Source organism: Solanum tuberosum, unplaced genomic scaffold, assembly GCF_000226075.1.
Source record: "Solanum tuberosum cultivar DM 1-3 516 R44 unplaced genomic scaffold, SolTub_3.0 scf00092, whole genome shotgun sequence".
Taxonomy (NCBI): domain Eukaryota; kingdom Viridiplantae; phylum Streptophyta; class Magnoliopsida; order Solanales; family Solanaceae; genus Solanum; species Solanum tuberosum.
The window spans coordinates 313,363-328,782 of record NW_006239019.1 but is presented as its reverse complement, the minus strand read 5'-3'; the positions used below and the strand labels follow the sequence as shown (position 1 = coordinate 328,782).

The following is a 15,420-nucleotide window of genomic DNA, read 5'->3' as shown; positions in this document are numbered from 1 at the left end:
AGCATATCTCATAAGTTTGGTTAAGTTTCATTCAAAATTTTATTATTTTTATATAATAATTTTAAATTTTATTTTATGTTTATATATTATTATTATTTAATATATTATTTTACATAATCAGAAATAAATGTAACAACAACATTTTTGTAGGATTAATAATATGAAGAATTTTACTTATTTTTGTGGTGAATTTTTTTATATATAGTGATTTAATTTGTGGAATAGTTTTTAAATTTATTTTTCTAGATATTTTCAATTATATTTAAGTCATCATGTTACTATTATATTAATACTTAATTAATTTATTATTTATATATAATATTGATTAAAAATTTAAATAAGCATAGTTTCATTAAAAAAGATCTAATAGATATTCCAATTAGTTTCTCTCTATTAAGTAATCTTAGTATTAAAAGTACATTGATACTTACCTTTTTTCGTAATTTGACTCTCAAAAGCACTTTTAAAAAAGATTAGTTAAACACTATTTGTTTATCAAAAGTACTTTTCAAATGAATTAGTCAAACACAAATTATTATTTTTTAAAAACATTTTTTCTAAAAACCATTTAGAAAAAAGTACTTCTAAAAATAAACAGTTTTTGGCAGGAATGCCAAACAGGCTCTTAGTACCATTGAAATATGGGAAAATGGTCTGAAATATATCCGAACGAACTTTGGAAAGAACCTTTTACCCCCTGCACTATTTAATAGTGTATTTTAAAGGTGAGAAAATACAAAAAAAAAAAAAAAAACCCTAAACTTGGCAGGATAACTTACTTTAGCACTTTAACTTTACGGATAATTAGTTGTTCCACTTATCTCATTTGAAATGAATTTAATATCACCTTAAGATTATAATATCAGTCTCACAGTGGCAAGTGCATCTCACACGCGTCATGTCATCGACAAATAAGTGCCACAACACTGCCACGCCAGTGCCACCTTGAAACTTATTTAAATTTTGATTTTTTAGTTCTTCTTTTATTTCTTTTTATTTATTAACAATTTTAGAAAGAAAAAAAATAGAAAAAATGAGGATTAATCTTACATTAAAAAAAATTCAAGTTCATCACCATTAATACAAACACTGCCTTAAATAGTTATTTTGAAGCAATAATTTTCAACACCAACTTGGCAGGATAACTTACTTTAGCACTTTAACTTTACGGATAATTATTTGCCCCCCTAATCCCCTAATCTCATTTGAAATGAATTTAATATCACCTTAAGATTATAATATCAGTCTCACAGTGGCAAATGCATCTCACACGCGTCATGTCATCGACACATCAGCGCCACAACACTGCCACGCCAGTGCCACCTTGAAACTTATTTAAATTTTGATTTTTTAGTTCTTCTTTTATTTCTTTTTATTTATTAACAATTTTAGAAAGAAAAAAATAGGAAAAATGAGGATTAATCTTACATTAAAAAAATTCAAGCTCATCACCATTAATACAAACACTGCCTTAAATAGTGATTTTGAAGCAATAATTTTCAACACCAACAATCTTCTCTTTTCAATTTTCAAAATTAGTGATATCAATTTTAATTCATATCTTGAAAAAAAGAAGATCCTCTTCTTAAAATCGAAAATTAATATGAGTGAAAGATAATAAATAAAGAAAAAAAATGGTGGGGGTTCAACGATGAAGGAGAGAAAACGAGAAAGATGACGGTTGAAAGAGGGGAGGTTTGGAGTAGGAGAAAGAGGGTGGGGGTGTGGGGTTCGAAGAAGGAGAAATAGGTGGGGAGTTTTGAAGAAGGACAAAGAGATGGGGAGGAGGTGCTTCGAGTAAGAAGAATGGGGTGGTGCAAGGGTGGTTGAAGGCGACAAGGGGTGGTGGGCTGTGGGGAAGAAGAAAGTGTGGGGTTGCTAGTAGCTAAGGGCCGGGTGGTGGGGTGTGAGGAAGATAAAGAATGAAAAATGATGGCTGAAAAGAAAAAAGTCGAGATCCACTTATCTTTTTCCTTTTTAATTTTTTGCCAAACGCGATTGCATTTTTTTCACTTGTTATGTCAGCGATTTGGGTGCATTTAAATTCACTTGATACGAGATTAGGGGGTAAAGAATTACCCGTAAAGTTAAAGTGCTAAAAGTAAATTCTTCTGCCAAGTTCAGAGTGGTTTTTATGTATTTTCTCTTTAAAGGTATATATGTGCACACGTGGACATCAGAAATATTGTATCATTATAAATAGTAATGTGTTCACGTGGGTACATATATGCCTTTAAAATACACTATTAAATAGTGTAGGGGGTAAAAGGTCCTTCATAAAGTTTGGTATTATAATACCAATTTCGGTCAAAGTTAAAGTATTCTTCAGACGTTTTCCCCTTGAAATATACAGTATCAAATAACGCTTAGTATTACACACTTGCTTGTTTAACTTATTTTGCTGAAATATATTTTAAATAATAATTGTTTGTTAGCCAATTGAAGTTGGATGGGAATGTTTCGTTTGTTTGTTATATTAGATAGGTATAGGGGGTAATTGAAATGCTTATATTATATCACAAATTTTGAGATGGTGTTTTTTTTTAATCGTGACAGTGAAATACTTTGTACATTATTTTTAAAAGTTATTATTATTATTATTATTTCTTTCCTATAATTTTTGTAGGGGTTTAGTCATGTGATACCATATTACGATATAAAATTGTGAGATGAAATCAACGTTTGGACGTGCGATTTCACGCTTATTCCATGTAGAATCTCATATTCTCCAAAAATTATGATTTGAGAATTTCATATCATGATTTGAGATTTTTTTTAATATAAAAATTGACCCACAAATTTATATTTTGTTAAAACAAACCCACATTTATATCTACTAGCCATTTATTTCATATGAAAATAAAATTTATAATCCTATCATTACTTTTTAAAATTTATTATTCTCAACAAGTGAGATATATGGAGAGCGTGATGTGTATGCAATCTTATTTCTATCTTGTGAATATAGAAGAGTTATTTTCAATAGATCATCGGCTCAAGTTAAGTAAAATAAAATCACGTATGGAAAGGAAAATATAATACAACAAGTAATATTAAAAATGATGAATTTGATTAATATAAAGGGATAAGGGTTTGAAAAATACCCCAACTTTGGTCGGATTTGCTGTTGCGATACTAAACTTTCATGAGGACCTATTACCTCCCTAGACTATTTAATACCGTATTTTAAACATATATATTTGTCCACGTGGACATAAAAATTAATGCAAAATTATAAATAGTAATGTGTCCACGTGAGCACATATATACCTTTAAAATACATTATTAAATAGTTCAGGGGGTAAAAAATACGGTATTAAATAACCTAGGGAGGTAATAGGTCCTTATGAAAGTTTAGTATCGCAACAGCAAATCCGACCAAAGTTGGAGTATTTTTCAAACCCTTATCCCTTTATATTAATCAAATTCATCATTTTTTATCAAATTTATTTATCAACCAAATTTACTACTACTATTTTAATATTTAATAAATAAATAATTTTTCATCTATATTGAGTGAACAAGAATGACCACAATGATTTTGTAATAATTTACTATGCAATTTTATAATTTTTTGTTTATTTGGTAAAATTAAAAAAATAATTGAGACTATTTTAATAATTTTACAGTTTATGTGATTGATTCTTATGTTTATGAGAAAATATATAATACAAAAACTCTAAATCACATGTCCAAACAAAATTTCAACTCCATATCATAACTTCATATTATAATTTTATGTCATAATTTCATATTACATGACCAAACCAGTGTTTTATATATATACACATAAATCAATCATAAGATTGCGTTTCATACTTTTCTTTTAGCAGGGTCCGGAGATAAAACTTTTAATATTGGTTGTTGTCTGCAAATTTGCTTCATTATACTCTCTCCGTCCATCTTTACTTATTCACTATATTAAAATAATTTTTACTAAAAAAAAATAGTTTTAAAAAATCAAGCGATAATTACTCTTTTATGTCTATTTTATTTTTGCTATTGAATATTAAATATGTTTCTCAAAAAATTAAATAATATTATTTATATTATTTATTATTTCTTAAGATATGTGTCAAATTAATAGTGAACTACGGTTAGACAAATGAGTATTTATTATTCATTAAAATGAAGGTGACCACCCCTTCTCCACGTACAAAATAAATAAATTGCATTCTAAGTTGCTTAGTAGGATGAGAAATATTTTTCATCGATTTTATTTTTTAAAGATAAATTAATTTTTTAATATTTGGTAAGCAAGTAAAATTATATTATTTTTAAGGAAAAAATTGTGCATTGTAGAGAACTATTAATTCAAAATAAATGTTATAGCTACAGTTTCATTTAATTTCAATTCACAGCAAACACATTGTCATTCGCTTCTCTCCCTTGATTCTCGCTCGTCACTCTCAGTTCTCTCCCTCGCCCCTCTCACTTTATAGAAGCACAAATGTATAAATTGTGTTTGTGTTTGTATAAAACGAGATAGTATATACAAATATAAATACATATCTCTCCATCCTATACACTTATAATTATACTAATACAAATTTTCCCCTGGCTGGTTCTCTTTTGCCTCTCTCAATCTCTCTCTTTATACAAACACAAATTATGCAAATACAATGTATAATTTGTGATCATATAAAGCGAAAGAGAGATTTGATATACAAATACAAATGTTTTAACTTGATTCAATTGTATATTAACTCGTTTCAGTTGCATACAAATTCAAATTTTATGCAGTTATACAAATACAATCATTGATACATGTACATATTAGTTACATATATACAATTATTTAATCGATATACACATACAACTCACCTCTCCCCACTCTTTGCCTTCTCGCTCGCCTCTCTCTTAATCTCGCTCGCACTTTAGCCTAATACAAAGAACATATACATATACAAACTCAATTTTCATAGACACTAACGCGTGATTTATACAAATTCCTGCGATTTTATATAAATCAGATGCGTGCGATTATACAAATCGGAACCTCTATAGCAAACATAGTTTGCTACGGAGCACAAATAGCAAAAATTGTAGCTATAGAGCGCTAATATGATTTTTATGTTTGCTATTCCTAAAATTTACTCTATTTTAAAAGTATTTATAGGTAATCTAATGTTTCATTCATCAATCTTTATTTGTCTAATATATTAAAAATAATTGTCCAACATATTATCATTTTGCGTGTATATATATAATGGCGGAGCTACAATGTCTCGAGGGTGTCAATTGGACACCTTTCGCTGGAAAATTATATCGTATATATAAGTAAAATACTACTTGCAACGGTTAAATCTAAGAGCAACTTTCACATATAGTAAATATCAAAATCATATTTGTATGTTATAGTTATAGTTTGTATAATTGCGCTCAATAGCAAACTTTATGTTTGCTATGAAGCGCAAACTTTATGTTTGCTATGAAGCATCATAATGTATAACTCGCTGACAGGAACTTCAGATTTGTATAATTTCGTTGGCAGGTCATTTGTATAAATCAGTGGCAACCTTTCGTTTGTATAAATCGTTGGCAGACTCTCAATTCAATTTTTTGTGTTCGTATATCTGCATAAAATTTGAATTTGTATACAAATGAATCGGAATAAAACATTTGTATATCAAATATCTCTCTCTCTCGCTTTATACAACACAAATTATACATTGTAATGTGTATAATTTGTGTTTGTATAAAGAGATAAAGGCAAAAGAGAACTGGGCAAGGGAAAATTTGTATTTGTATAATTATAAGTGTATATGACGAAAATATATGTATTCGTATTTGTACATACAGTTTTCTCTCGCTTTATACAAACACAAACGCATTTTATACATTTGTGTTTGTATAAAAGCGAGAGAGGCGAGGGAGAGACTGGCGAGCGAGAAACCTAGGGAGAGAGGCGAATGACAACTATTTGCTACGGGTTACAATTAAATCAAACTGTGGTTATAACATTTAATTTGAATTAATTATTTGATATTTTATACAATTTCCCCTAAATCTAATACGTTGCTCCCCTGAACACATCAAGATGTTGCGGCCCAGCAGTGTGAGGCTCTTCTATTCACACTGTAGGCGTGACTTCGAATCCCCAACAACTGCATTTTATAATTATTTTTAATGAATTTGACTTTTTATTTCTTAAAATCAAAATTATACTCTAAGTTATTAACTTGTTTTTTTAATTGTCTAAGATAATCAAATTACATTCTTAATTAGAAATCTAGGTTTGATAGGTAATTGAATTTTCAATGAATTTAACTTTTTATTTCTTTTCATTAAAATTTGAAATAAAACTTAAATGTAATTATTTAATTTAAAGTTAATAAATAAATTCTAAACTATTTCTACAAAGCTGCTAAAAGCGAACAAAAGAACACCTCATTTGATTATGTTTCTATTATTCATGTCTCGTTATTGTTGTCATCACCATAAATTAGTGAAAGCTTGAAACGTAAAAATGTTTTCATTTTATGCTTAATTCCCCCTCCCCCTTTTTTTTTTTTTGCTTTGTTCGTTCACTTTATATTAAATTAAACACAAATATTAAAGCTAAATAATATGCAGTTTGGTTTTAAAAATTTTGGAACATTTATTCGTAAAAAAAGAAAGTAATATTAATATTACATAGTTCAATTTAATTTTTTCAAATGCATCCATTCATCGAAAAAAGATTACTTATGTAATACTCTTGGACAGGCTTCGCCACTATATTTATATATATATATATATATATATATATATATATATATATTTAAATCACTTTCTTAAATTACGTGCATCTGTCCAACTAAAACAAATAAATTGAAAAGGAAGGGGAGAGAATATAATAGGAGTGTATTATAAGTTGTGCATGAGAGAAACACGACGAGAAAAACGCTTTCATTTTCGGTGTTCTTCCTTCTTCTTCTTCTTCGTTTCCTCTCAAAAATGGCGGAAGAATTAGAAACTCCGCTGATAAATAAAAAAGATTACTACGAGAATTGTCCGGGTTGTAAAGTAGATCTACACAAAGCGGGTCAAACGGGTTTACCCATTAAGGAGCTCTTCACTGTATGGGTTGTCATCCTTAGCGCAGGTAACCCATCAATTTCATATACCGCTACTTTTTTCTATCGTCTTTTCCGGTGAATTCTCAGGTAGAAAAATGCCCAAACTTTTACGAGCATGTGCACTTTCCGTCCCGTATACGGCGGCTTTAGTTTTTAGTATGTTTAGATTGACTTAATTCATGTGCTTTTAACTCGCTTTTTGGTAATTTTATAGTTTTTAGATTAAATATAAAATTGCTTATAACCCTTGTTTTTAATTAAGCTAAAATAAGCTAAAAATACTAAATTCTTTTTGGTTTATAAGTCATAAGGAACCAATAAATATAAGCTATAGTTTGATATTTTCTTCTAATTTAATAAATATAAACATATTTTTCCTCTTAAATGCATACTTTTTGGTTTGAAGAAATGGTCAACTTTAGGCCTATTTGGATTGACTTTTGCTTATGATTAAAAGCCATAAGTTGAGATTTCTAACTTATGGCTTTTGACTTATTTTTGTTATTTTGGTTTTTAAATAAGTGCTTATAAACATTTTTTAACTTTATTCAAATACTTCAAAATTGCTTAAAAGCTATTTTGGCTTAAAAGCACCTAAAATAAGTTAATCCAAACGGGTATTTTAGTTTTTGAATTATTAAAGTAATACTCTCTGTCTCAATTATGTGTCTTACTTTTCTTTTTTGTCAGTTTTAAAAAAAATTGACACATTTCTATATTAAGTAATAATTTAACTACAAATATCTATTTTATCCTTAATGAAATGATTTATAGCCACACAAATTTTTATCGTTCATTTTGAATCACAAATTCTAAAAGTCTTCCTTTCTTTCTTAAATTCTAAACTCGGTGTCGAATTAAACTACCTCACATAAATTGGGACAGAGAAAATATTTATTTTGAAATGAATTTTTTGAGTTAAACTACCGTGTAAATGGAACGGAAGGAGTAATTAAGAAGGTATTAATTTTGTTTTTTTTTTTCAAATTTACCATTATTTAGATAAGTAGGTTTGTATGTATTGTACTATTTCTTTTAATAAAAAAAAAATTCGGGCGTGTTTGGTATTTTGTCAAAAAATAAATGATTTTATTTATATATATATTTTATAATTTTTGGTATCATCTTTGTAAGAAAATAGTACTATATACTTCCCAAGAGCATTTATATTGGAAGGGACTATTTTTTTATATATATAAATATGGTGTTCGGAAGATTAGGCACACTTCGATAAATTTCACGAATTGCATATGAATTCCTATCAAGTACATTCCACCAAGTGATAAATTATATTGTTTGAATTTTTCAAAAATTCTACTAGGCATCCGATTCTTAAAAATAGTGTATTTCCAAAAGGTCGTACCTTCTCTATCATTTATTCCTTTTAGGAAAAGGACTCTTTATTCTATCAATTGTCGAACTTTATATATATTTATTAAAACCAAATGACTTAACCAAAATAGGACAAGTGATGCTCTACACATAAAATAAAAAAATCTCACACAACATATACTATTATGATGAACATAAGCTATGAAATAATGTAAGGAACATAAGCTACATATATTGAATAAAATACTACTAGTAGCAATTAGGAGTGACAAATTGATGGGTTGAAAACAAGTTAAACAAAAACAGATAAAATATTAGACTCCACTTTATTTAACACGAATAGAATTCAAGAACTCATGAAAATAACAAGCATACAAATGAATTTTGATAATATGAATATTCATTTTTAGCGGATAATATCCATATTTGATCCATTTTTAAAAGTTGATTATCCGAGCCATATCTAATGGGTCAGATTGGATGGTAACTCAGTTTTTAAAACCAGTTTGCTAATGAAATAAAATGTTTAAACAATTGTTTGTAGGCAAAAATCTTAATGTAGAGTAGAATTTTGAGGTTGAGCTGGTTATATGAGAAAATATTAAGATCAGATCACTAATGTTATGAAATAATTTTTTGTCTATTTTGATGGTGTTTGCCACTAATATTCAGCTGTCCCTTGGAAGTGCTTGTGTAAAACCTATATCTTTTTTTAAGAAAAAAAATCTTTTTTTACCGGTGATGTCCAAGACAGCTTGCGGTAACTCGACTAATTTTATGGAGTATGTGCTATCTCCATGAGTACATGTATCGCGTAACTCTGTCCACCAAGCTTAGACAAATGGAAAGAAATCACTAATACTTAGTGTTTTTGCCCATATTACCTTCTAAAAGTTTCATTATACCAAAAAAATATTGGATTAGCTTCTTGGAGCTTTTCTTTGTATGTCTAATCATAAGTTAGATAGCTATTGCTACAAGCCTTTTCAGATGATCCTTCTTTTGATTTTATCTATTGATATTTAGACTGATATTTTTTTCTACTTTTTTTCATGGGATTCAACTCTTCAGCACTGCCAATATCATCTCTCTTTCCATTTGTTTATTTCATGGTAAGATCACTCAACTCTTGCTATATTACGACAATTCATTTCCTCCTAACTTTTGCATCCTGTACAGATAAAGGACTTTCACATTGCAAAGAGAGAGGAAGATATTAGTACATATGCAGGTTATGTAGGTAAAGCTTATTTCATGCCATAATTTGTATGTTGAGATATATGATTATATAAAAAACTGTCCAAGTTCGAATAAATCCTGATCTTTTTCCTGAAAATACTGAAGGTTCTGCATTTATGCTTGGAAGAGCTTTGACATCTGTCTTTTGGGGAACAGTGGCTGATCGATATGGACGAAAACCAGTTATAGTTTTCGGCACTTTTGTAGTGTACGACTAATCTTAATTCAAATGTTCTCTTTTATACTTCACTTAAATATCAACAAGTTTATAGCTTTTGCTTTAATTGTGCTTCAGGGTTATTTTCAATACTCTCTTTGGTCTTAGTGTCAACTTTTGGATGGCAGTCATTACACGGTTTCTTCTCGGTTTCTTAAATGGTTTGATGGGACCAATAAGGGTATGCTATCGGTTTAATTCCATCTTACGATTCAGAACTGCATCCTCTGCTATTCTATTAAGATACTTAACTTACATTCTTAGGCATATGCTGCGGAAATTTTTCGTGAAGAATATCAAGCAATGGGAATGTCAACGGTAATATGCCCTTAGTTTTCAGTTTTTCAAATGATTTCTAACAAATGAGAGTATTGCAACAATTTTAGAGTGACAAAAGAAATGGCAAGAATGCATTTTTGTATCACCATTTGGACAGTGGATTTTAGGGAATTTATTTTTATTATGTTTTTGTATTGTTTCAGATTAGTAGTGCATGGGGTATTGGATTGATTATTGGCCCAGCTATAGGAGGCTTCTTTGCTCAGGTATTTTCTTTTCCTTTTTCTTAGCTATAAAATCTTATTATTTAGTCGTTTTAAGAGAAATTACTTAGCCTTAAATCCCTAATCTTTCTACTTATAAGTTCTTAGCAAGAGAATTGAAGACCATTTTGAGAAAATTTCCATTAGCATATATTCTCTAAATGTCCGCTTTTACCATAGCCTGCAGAGAAATATCCGGCTGTATTCTCAAAGGATTCTATATTTGGGAGGTATTCTGTCTTCTTTCTTTTCATAATTGTGTATATTCTTCTGTTGCTTGAATTGCTCCTCGAGATCCAACGTATGATTTTTTTCTGCAGATTTCCCTACTTCTTGCCTTGCTTATGCATATCACTGTTTTCCTTGGTCGTGGGTATTGCTTCATTTTGGCTGCCGGTAAATTTATATGATTATGTTGATGACATTTGTGTTTATGGCACATGTTGTTTCTGTCAAATCTTGTTTGCAGTCATATAATTAGTATTTCACCTCCGGAGCAAACTTGAAATTCACATAAACTTTTAATGGACAATCATTACATATCATTTCAGATACCCATATTACTTTAATTTCCAATGTTGCTGAGAATGAGAATCGTTTAGCCATCATTTGACATTTAATATTTCGAGTTGTTTTTGAGCTTCTGTACATTCATGAAGCGGGTGGGAAGTGCTTGTTCTAGTTGAAGTTCTTAGTTCTGATTTAAACATACCCTGAGACATATTGTGGTTTATCTTAGTTTTTTTTTTTTTTTGGTTTTGGGAGCCTACAACATGTTGAAAGAGTGCAAACTAAGGCTTAGCTGGTGAAGTTGAGGATTGAGTCAGTAGTTACTTTTTCCGCCTCTAAGTATGTGGCGTGTGTTGTGTCGGATATGGAGTTGTGGTAATAGGGTTATCTCTGGTGTTTCCGTGATAAGAAAAGTTTTAAATATAATGGACTCATTTCTTCATCTTACCTACAATATATAGATTTCTGAATTTCTTGAGTCACTTTAATCTTTAACCCGTGCGTCTTCATTTATATTTTCATATAGTAGTCATCCTTAAAGCTCATGGATTGCAGGAAACATTACACAATCATGATTCAAGAATGCCGCCTCAAAGTTCATACAAGGCTCTGGAGGCTGCATCTGATACGAAAGAAGGAAACAAATCAACCCCGGCAAAAAGCCTTTTCAAGAACTGGCCATTGATTTCGGCTATCATCTTATACTGTGTCTTCGCTCTTCATGATATGGCTTACTCAGAGGTATATCTTATTTCTAACCCAAATTAAGTCACTTTAGGTGTAGGATACAATCACATCATGATTATGTAGGCATCTTCTACTATAAAAAAGATAAAGCTATGCATATCTCTGGTATGACATCGGTTAGTTGCATGTTGTCATGCGATGACTTTATTGGAAATAGATTGTGTTAGATATTCCTGAAGGACAATGTCGATTTATGTTATATGCTGATATGTGCCGGATTGCTTTCTTTTGCATGGTAAACTATGAAAGTAAATGGCTCTTCACTTCAACAGTAAAAGGCGTGTATGTTGTACAATTCTGCAGCTGTCTTCTGCGTAGAAGGCCTAGGCTGATTGGCTATCGGAAGCTGAATAAACGTTTTACTTACTCTTATCGCAGATATTCTCATTATGGGCTGTGACCCCCAGAAAGTTTGGAGGCTTAAATTATTCAACTGTTGATGTTGGTGAAGTACTATCAATCTCGGGTACATGCCAATTTTCTAGTAATTTATATTCTTTTTCAGATGGACGAACCTTTGCTTGCCATTCTTTTTCCAATTAATCTCTTGTTTTTCTTTCGTCATCTCTGATGTGATTGGGAAGAAACACTTGGTGTACTCACATAGTCAAAATTACCACCTGTTAAGGAATAAGGTATTTTAATCTATAATATCAAACTTACTATCCTTTCAAAATCAAACTTAATAAATGAAACAGTAAAGGAGGTGCAGAATGTGCTGTATGAAGCCATAAACTATGAATTTAACGTAAAACTTAACAAAACAATGTGAGCAGTCCCTTTGGTTTACTAATATCAGTCACACAGGCTGATGTAGTCAATGGTCATTGCCTTCGAGTCTCAGTCCCACAATCATCCCTATAGATTTTGTAACCGCTAGAATTCTTTGATTCTGCATCAAAGTTTAAAAGAAAGGAATTTGCGTAATGTATTGCACCACAGTAACGTCTGATCCATCAAATGCATCTGAAGTACATAGATTAGTTAGAATTCAGTAGTACGACTTACTCATATTTTAGATTTATGACTACTTCTTTTTCTATATTTATGATTACAGGTAGTAAAGTTCCATGATAGTTTAGAATAACGTTAGCTCCTCTCTCTGTTTATGCCTCCTTTTGGAAGATTTTTTCGATATCAATGTCTTTTTACTTAAAATCAATCTTCATAGTTATCAGTTATTTTTGCTAATATATTTCTCGGATGGTATTTGGATTACTTAAAAGTTAAAATTAGTTAGATATTGCATACTGAAATCATTGTGGCGTTTCAGGATGCGGCCTACTAGTCTTTCAACTAACTCTGTATCCATTGGTTGAGAGGTATTTTGGTCCTATTGTCATTGCTCGAATTGCAGGAGTAAGCACTTGATTTGTAAAATATGTTAAACTCCTGAGTTCTCTCCGGACTTACAGAAAATCTACAAGTTACTTATAATACCGTGATATGATCAGGTTTTGTCAATTCCCTTGTTGGCGTGTTACCCTTATATTGCTATGCTCTCTGGGACTGCTCTCTCTGTGGCGATAAATGTTGCATCCTTGTTGAAGAATGCTTTATCTGTAAGTGCTTTTTCTTACCAGTCGATCTATTCTTGCTACCAAGTATCCTTGTGCACATACAACATGCAAAACCAATACCTAGATGATGAATGTGCAAGGCCTCTCTTTTAAGCAATCTCTCTATCACGAAAAGATATGTTAGCTAATAGGAGTCCGTTGTTAGAAAATGAACTATATTCTACATACGAATATTGAAATTTATGATCTAAAATTCTAACATTTGACTTCAAATTGCCTCCAGATCTGTATCATAACAGGGTTGTTCATATTGCAAAACAAATCAGTGGTAAATTCCTCTTTGCTCTCTCCTTTAAAAGTTATATCTTGTAATTGTCAATTGATTGACGTGGTCATGGTGTGATATCAAATCATTTATAACCACAGGACCAGCGACAACGTGGAGCTGCTAATGGACTAGCCATGACATCTCAGTCATTTTTCAAAGCTATCGGTCCAGCAGGGGCAGGAGTACTGTGAGTTCACTTACTTTGTTTTTCTTTAGAACTAGGAACGCGAATCTCTTTTCTTAGAGCTAAAACTGTCGTCTTTTCTTGATTTGTATAGCTTTTCTTGGGCACAAAAAAGGCTTGACGCTCCCATTCTTCCAGGTAATGACCAAATAACTGAGTTCAGTTGAACTCGTAGCACATACATTGCATCCACGTATCCTCTCTCTGATGTTTATATATGTTTGTGTTCAACTCGAATGCAGGTGCTCAAGTAGTATTCTTTGTGCTGAATGTGATTGAAGCAATTGGTGTGTTGCTGACATTCAAACCATTCCTTGTTGAAACACAAAATACTAATTAATCAGAGGAGAACTTGTGATCTTGTTTGGGAGCGCTTTAGCCCAATGTGGGACTTTCTGGATCGAATCCGAATTTATTCGGGCTTCAATGCGGATACTAGACGGAAAAAAACACTATGTATCTCTTGAATAATTCATTTTTTCTGCTAGCAATTATTTTTAGGTTAGAGGTTATTTTTTACGTTTGTGTGGGATGTGGAACTTCATTCATACACAAAAGTTCTAATGTAGTACATCCAATGAAAGGAAAATTTACATATTTGCAAACTTGTAGGCATTTTGTCTCGTGGAAAATCAAACACATACTTTATAATATATTTGATAAATATATCATTTTTCGTCTAATAAATCAATTATTTATCAATAAAAATACATGCATTAAATAATTATATTACTATTTAATTCTTATATTATAATTTCATCGTTATAATATATTTGTTCAACCTCATAAGAATCTTATATACAGAAAGTCACTCACAAAAGGGTACGTTTGGTTCGAAGAGAAGGAAAATACTTTTTTTAGAAAATAAATAGATTTTTTACTCATCTTCTAATATTTGATAGGTAAAATAAAAATATTTTATTTCAGAAATATTTCTATGTAATCTAATAAAAACACTATCGACCTTCGGGGATTAAGGATGGTGGGTGGTTGCGATGTGTCGGTGGATGGAAAGAGATCATAAATTTGAATTATCATTTCTGAAATATTTTTCAATTTTTTAACCAATCAAATGTAAAAAAAATTAAAAATGTTTTCGTCGATACCAAACACACACAAGAATTCCGTTTCATATTCTCTTCTAGTAGGGCCCAGAGATATGCGTTTTGTACTACTTCTTGTTAGAGTTTGTCTACAAAAATTGATTTTGTTTGTTTTTATTATATTTAATTATTTAATTATTCATTGAATAAAATAATAAAGTGCTTTTGTTTGTTTGTTTTTATATAAACAAAGTCTTGTAGTCACTATTGGCGTCTTTGTGTTGTTTATTTTTAATTATTTCTCCTTTTGGAGTGATTGCCAAGTTTTAAATTTGGTTCATGTAGCAAACTTGTTTATGAACTCTTTCACATAAAATAAATTATAGAAAAAATTACATTAAGAACTCGTTTATATTAGTTGGTAAGCTTTAAGGGTTTTAAAATAATTTTATAAACAAATAATTATGTATTTGAATTGAAATAATGAAAATACTAGTAATAAACAATTAATGTATTTGATAAAAAGTGCTAATAAGTATTTTTTATGTCAAACTGATTAATATATTTATAAAAGTTATTTGTTGATATTATAAAATATATGATCAAATCAAAAGTGTTTAAAGCTAGCGTTTGGCTATAAATTTAGTTAAAACTTAAAAAAATGAAATTTTGAAATTATGTTTGAACATGTATTTCA

The 15,420-nt window shown here is 30.1% G+C and overlaps 1 protein-coding gene across 2 annotated transcripts in view; it reads left to right on the top strand.

Annotated features, from left to right (window-relative positions):
• The window catches only part of LOC102592224 (protein ZINC INDUCED FACILITATOR-LIKE 1-like), a 24,170-nt gene extending 9,887 nt beyond the window's left edge, over window positions 1-14,283 (top strand). The window contains exons 1-17 of one of the 2 annotated variants that reach the window (XM_006347624.2): window positions 6,805-7,087; window positions 9,465-9,505; window positions 9,573-9,633; window positions 9,738-9,840; window positions 9,928-10,030; window positions 10,114-10,167; window positions 10,332-10,394; window positions 10,572-10,621; window positions 10,712-10,787; window positions 11,457-11,642; window positions 12,027-12,114; window positions 12,922-13,007; window positions 13,103-13,210; window positions 13,452-13,496; window positions 13,595-13,683; window positions 13,775-13,818; window positions 13,923-14,283. In XM_006347624.2, the coding sequence (XP_006347686.1) occupies window positions 6,940-7,087; window positions 9,465-9,505; window positions 9,573-9,633; window positions 9,738-9,840; window positions 9,928-10,030; window positions 10,114-10,167; window positions 10,332-10,394; window positions 10,572-10,621; window positions 10,712-10,787; window positions 11,457-11,642; window positions 12,027-12,114; window positions 12,922-13,007; window positions 13,103-13,210; window positions 13,452-13,496; window positions 13,595-13,683; window positions 13,775-13,818; window positions 13,923-14,020 (1,443 nt within the window). In that variant the 5' untranslated portion in view covers window positions 6,805-6,939 and the 3' untranslated portion in view covers window positions 14,021-14,283. Of the gene's footprint in view, window positions 1-6,804; window positions 7,088-9,464; window positions 9,506-9,572; window positions 9,634-9,737; window positions 9,841-9,927; window positions 10,031-10,113; window positions 10,168-10,331; window positions 10,395-10,571; window positions 10,622-10,711; window positions 10,788-11,456; window positions 11,643-12,026; window positions 12,115-12,921; window positions 13,008-13,102; window positions 13,211-13,451; window positions 13,497-13,594; window positions 13,684-13,774; window positions 13,819-13,922 lie in introns of those variants that run through there. The other variant, XM_006347622.2, reaches the window with a different exon arrangement.
• The last annotated feature ends 1,137 nt before the right edge of the window (window positions 14,284-15,420 follow it).